This window comes from Halyomorpha halys, unplaced genomic scaffold, assembly GCF_000696795.3.
Source record: "Halyomorpha halys isolate HHAL.00 unplaced genomic scaffold, Hhal_1.1 Scaffold254.1, whole genome shotgun sequence".
NCBI classification, from domain to species: Eukaryota; Metazoa; Arthropoda; class Insecta; order Hemiptera; family Pentatomidae; genus Halyomorpha; species Halyomorpha halys.
Window position 1 is genome coordinate 984108 of NW_027109499.1, and position 6023 is coordinate 990130.

At 30.8% G+C, this 6023-nt stretch overlaps 1 protein-coding gene across 7 annotated transcripts in view; it reads right to left on the minus strand.

Annotated features, from left to right (window-relative positions):
* Positions 1–5158, minus strand: part of LOC106680326 (THAP domain-containing protein 1) — a 13344-nt gene extending 8186 nt beyond the window's left edge. For 6 of the 7 annotated variants that reach the window (XM_024363524.2, XM_014419942.2, XM_014419939.2 and 3 more), the window contains exons 1-3: positions 4810–4955; positions 2739–2934; positions 374–587 (exon numbers count right to left, since the gene is read on the minus strand). In XM_024363524.2, coding sequence (XP_024219292.1) covers positions 374–587; positions 2739–2934; positions 4810–4874 — 475 coding nt within the window. In that variant the 5' untranslated portion in view covers positions 4875–4955. The other variant, XM_014419937.3, reaches the window with a different exon arrangement.
* Between the last annotated feature and the right edge of the window lie 865 nt (positions 5159–6023).

The window sequence follows — 6023 nt, forward strand, 5'->3', positions numbered from 1 at the left end:
TTGCAGGGCTGAGGCTGTCTGTCCAAACTATTTAATGATAACTAATGTTTCGCTTCACTTTGCAGGGCTGAGGCTGTCTGTCCAAACTATTTAATACTTTGGTAACTATTAAATAGTTTTCTTACTATTTTGATAGCTTTATTGACCACCACCTGGACTATCTTCCTATAATCTACTTCATATGGTCTACTATCCTCTTCCAATATGACAATTACAACTTAATAATCTTTGAACATTTGCCTAGTTAATTCTTTAAAAACAGAGGACATGCTGTTAAGTAATTGATAATATTCAATAATGATCAAATTCATATATAAAAACTGCCTTATTTCATCAAGTAAGATGGTTTTGCTTTTCATCTTCTCTTTTTTACCTTGAAGAAGAATGTTGATTCTTGGTTTTTGCGTGTGATGGGAGATTGCACTATCATGATGCTCCATCCTCATCATTTTGTTCCTTGGTGACTCATCTTCTGCTGAAATTGTTGGTATCTCTAAAGATGGAGTACTATCAACCGGAGTTGAAGGAATAGGTTCAGCAGCATCTGACAACTCAGTAGAATTTCTTCTTTTGGAGTTTTTCCTTTTCTAAACAAAATGATAATGATTTATAAAATGTATGTACAATTATAAACAATGTGCTGATTTTTCTTGATTTGAGCAAATTATTTTAAAGTTTTAAGTTTTTTACTTCCACTTACAGATAATAATAATAACAAAACTTTATTCATAAATTTTTACATTTACAAAATTACTACTTCAAATTAACAGATACCCATCCTTACAATCAATTAATATTAGATTTCATATGATAAAACTTGTATTTCATTTAAGAATCTTCCGAAATGTTAATTGTTTATTTCTAATAAATGGAATATATAGTAAGGAGAAGAAGTATTCTGAAGAAATTAGAAATCCAGTTTTCGACGGAAAGGCTCACTTTGAGGTCCTGAATCCAAATAATCAACCCTCACAAAATGGTATGTTTGTGAGAACAATCTAGATTAGAAATAAATTACATATTTTGGGCATGTGTATTTCAGGGATGTTACAATAATTTTTTTGTTCAAATCGTCTTGCCAGATGTTCCACTTTAAAGAATTGCTTTTACACTTTTTTAATATTTTTTCAAAAATGGCTTCTAAGTTTTTTATTAAACTAGGTATATCAATAATGTATAATTAAATGCTCTTTAATACCCGATAGGTCTTATCTTCACTTAAATATTCTAACAGGGCTTAAATGGCAAATTAAAAAAAAAAATTGTCCTCTAAAATATATTTAATTCTACTTAATTGAAATAAATAACCAATTCTAATTTTAAGCTATAATAAACAATGAATAAATACAAAATATTAAAGAATTTGATAAATAATTAAAGGATAAATAGAGACAGAAGTTTGAATTGGAAAAAGTTGAGTTCCCTTAATCTCTTCCTATTGCATTCATATGTATAGAAAATTAGTTATCTTTTGATATACTATTGTGTTCTTCTTAAGAACAAAGTTGATATTTGTTGTTAACACCTAGAGATACTCTAATATACAAATAGTAAGTGAAAATTGTGAGATGAAGCATTTTGATCTACACCTATATATAAAAAATCAATATTTGTCAGTTCATACTTTATGCACTGCCATACTGTTCATACGATTGTGATAGGGTTTTCCAGGGAAGTAAATAGGCTGTTCCGATTTTTTAGGTAAAAAAAATTAATAAAATTAAGCATTTTTGGCGCATAGCTCAAAAAGTAAACAATTTTTTCATGGTTAATATATGCCAATCGATTTGTCTGTTTCTGAAAAATAAGAAAAAAATATAACTGAAACCCTCAAATACCATTTTTCAAAGAAATTAAAAATTTTCACCTTGATTTATTTGGAGGATTTTTTTTTTTTTATTCCGATGACTATTGTTCATTTAATCATTAATAACCCCTCTGCATTTTATCTAATTCCTAGGTTAGTACGACCGTTGGAAAGTTGAATGTCTACTCTTTAAACCTACATTAAAATTTAGATTTAATGACAGTATAAAGCATAATATTATTTTCAAGTAAAAAAAATCTATCAAACATCTTATTTTATAAATCTGATTCTAATTTGTTTAAGGGCTTCTTGCTAAATGTTCAGGACTTTCCAGGAAAGGATATAGGCTGTTCCGAGTTTTTCAATAAAAGAAGTTCTTAATAAAATTAAGCATTTTTGACGCATAGCTCAGAAAGTATACTTTTTTTTTTCATGGTTATTACATGCAAATCAATTTGTCTCTTTCTGAAGAATAAGAAGAAAATAATATTATTGACTCTATTTAATATGTTTTGTTTTTTTATTTAGATTTAATGCTCTTATAAGGGCAAATATTTGTTTCAAATAAAGAAAAACTTTTCAAACGTTTTTATATCTCCAGATCTAATTCGTTTTATCAGATACGGTTTGTCCCCTTTGGAGCAGTTTATAGAGCCCAAAACCACTACCAAGTTTAACTAATTGATTTAATCACTAATCCAATGTGTAATAACTAAATGCATTAATTTATATCACTTTCAATTACATTCAATCAATCTATGAACATCCCTGAATCAAACAATTGCGAAGCTTTGCCAGATCTGTTAGTATAGTTTAAAAATATTAAAATCTTAATTAACTTGGTCAACAACACATATCGACTAAAAGCAATCAGCATTACTTTTGGCATAAATAACACTAGAATACTGAAGCAAGTATAAATAAAACTTACACCTAAAGTTTTGAAAGCAGGAAAGACACTTGGGATCACACCATCTCTCAGATGTCCAATGCCAGAATGATATGTGAAATTAAAATCACTTGGTAGAAAATGATCAGAACAAATCCTACAATTAGTAGTTGGTGTCCAATCCTTTCTATTAATGGCCTTAATCCAGAGAGCTCTCAATTTGGGATCCACTGGTATCCTAAAAAATGGCAAGTAATTATTCTTAAGGTCAATAGCCGATATTTTGCTTGATACTTTCCATTTAAATTACAATTCAAAACATATTTAAAAAAAGGATTATATATCAAATATTTCTATTTTTGGTTTATAATTCAAACATAGCATGTCTTCCCTCAAGCTTTTTTGATCATTTAAAATGAAAAACTTATTTGTTTATAACTGGCTTTAAACTTTTTTTTTTTAAGTTAATTTGAAGATCCATTTCTATTTAATGTAGATGGTTAAAGCTGCGGTTAAGAAGAAAAAAAGGTAGTTTTCAGCTGTTTATTGATAGCCAATGTTTCGATCAACAATGTAGGTCATCATCAGGGCTAAAATAAAAAGTTACAAAGAAGATAAAGTCAACATAAGATTAAAAGAGTGACATCAAATAAAACAGATATAACGGTAGATATATACAAACTATCAATAACCAAAATAAAATAATAAGGACAAAGACAAGTACAAAATAATTATTAACTAAAATAATAAACTGATATAACAGAGTATATATTATTGAACAAATTTATTAGCTAGCTAAGGAAACATAATAACTGAAACAGACATTATATATCCTTAGTTAATTAATAATGACCAAGTTAATACCAGTTTATTACTTTTAATTATATTACTCAATATTTTTTTTTTTGGCCTTATCGTTACTTTATTTAGATTGTTGATGGTTTGTATACCTCCACCTTTACACATGTTATATTAAATATCGCTCTTTTACATAAACTTTAGCTTCTTTAAATCTTTTCATTTTAACCCTACATTGTGGATCAAAAGGACAGTAATAAATAGTTAAAATAAATGTTTTTCTTCTTAACCGCAGACCTGACCATCTCCTAAAAATTCACGGTCAATCGTCTATACATAATATAACCCATTTCTATTGTTTAATTTTGTATAAATGGTTGTGCAGGTGAAGCCAGTTTAACCCGGCAGGAGTGCCCTACTTTTTTGTCCCTTAAGAGATGTCCCGTGAGCATTTGTCTCATGATAAACGATTTGTAGTATTTTTTTTTTAATTGGATGTGATGATGACAAAAATCTTAACAATTACTTTCAATCCAATCTGAAATTGAAATTGTAATTCTTCCATCAGGAGCTGAAAAATCTATAATTCCTAAAAGATCAAAGATCTTCTTGCCTCGACTCATGATTTAAAATAAGAGGTGGCCAGATGAGCAAAATGCTCCAGTGAGGCAAAAAATATGTCATGTTAACTTTGCAGCGGTGAGAGAAATGCTCAGTTTTACCCTTACGAGGAGGCCAGGGTAAAACTGAGTTTAAGTGAGGAGGTAAAAGAAGGAGTAACATGAACAAGCAGCAATGACAACATCAAAGGGTTGGGCCGCCCGTAGCTCAAAAGGTACTGTGGTAAGGCCCAGTCTTACCAATTTGAGATTGCTGGCAGTGCCTGTTTGAATCTGGCCTGGGGCGTTGACTTTTTCCATTCAGTGGCGGTCCCACAAAATGAAAAACTTGACCCCCAACCAGGGTTAGGCAGTACAGGACTCCAAAGGGAATCTTGGCCGAAAAAAAAAAATGGTTAACGAAATATATACAAAAGTATTAACAAAATAGATGAGAAAATAGAAAAATATAGTTTTATTTCCCAACATGAGCAAAATGCTCAGGGCTACACCTCTTCCAAGTTAATGGTCAGTTTATCAAAAAGCTACTCAAGGATCTAACTACTCAAATAGAATTCAAATATAGCACCATAATAGTTTTATTAAATAAACATCTATTTCCTCAAAAAAAAATACATTATTTTCAATTAATTTATGTTAATTCGTTTAACAAAAATGTAAGAAATGTTAAAGTAACCCAAAGCTGACTTACTAACCTGTGAAACCTAACTTTATCTCGTCCAGTACGTTTAGTACACCCAAAAGCACTACAGCTTACCATCTTGAATTTAAAAAAAGTTAAAAGAACAATGATTAAAAAAGAAAAAGGTTTGAAACGATGATAAACACACAAAAAAAAAATACTAACACCTAACCCAACTTGAGAAGACAGACTAACTGTCAATCAGGTGGCCGGTCAGATGGGCTAAACCGCCAAAAGAGCTTCAAAATCGATTATACCAATACGTTCTTCTGCTGCAGGATAGAAACTTGGAATATTGTCTTGCCATCCCATGGATCTATTACTAAAGAGACATTCAGTTTAAAATTATCGCTAAAGTCCAAATTTTCGTGCAATTGCATCTTTTGTTCTTTAGCTTAGAATTCCACCAAACTTCGACAGAAATTCGAATCATGGAAAAGTCATTCGTAATGAGGTGTTCATAGTTGACGGAGACAGATATAAGCAGATGTTGAGGGGTGCGATCAATAAAAACACAAATAAGTAAAACTTATTTATATATTAAATGTCTCTATGAAAATACATTCAAATAGATCTAATTTTATATCTAAGTTTTTATTTTATATCTAAGTTTTTCTGCACAAAATTGCACGTTTTACTCTTTTTGAGCAAAATTTTGATTTTTTTCCCCTAAAATCCTTGAACTAAATTTCTTATATTATACACATGTAGGTGGTATATGTATGCCAATACATTTTTTTTTTATTTATTGAAATTTACAACTGCATAAAAAAATTTTTTTTTTTATTTTTTTTTTTTTCTGACCTAGAAATTTTAAAACAACAAATTAAATATATACAAAGGAAATAAATGTATATACACAGGTAAATATATATCTTGGATTGCCAGTGTGGCATTATAAGATAAGCTGCCGGGTCCGCTGAAAGCGGTGTCATCGATGATGGCATGAGTCTGCCGTGAGCGTACTAGGAATAGGGAGGGACTATTCCGGCTGGCGTTGATGAAGTGATGACTTCAGACTGTAGAGCCAGAAGTCCCTCCCAAGGCGAGAACATCAACCAAGGGAACAGTGCTCTGCCACCTCCCAGGTCGTGATAGAGGGGTGATTTCTCTGAACAGAGGATTGGCACAGGCTTTCAGCCCATCAAAGAACTTGATGTGCCTACGGCCTATGAATTCTGGCACGGTTGGGAGTTGGAGATCTGCACAAATTTCTCTGTTCCTGGC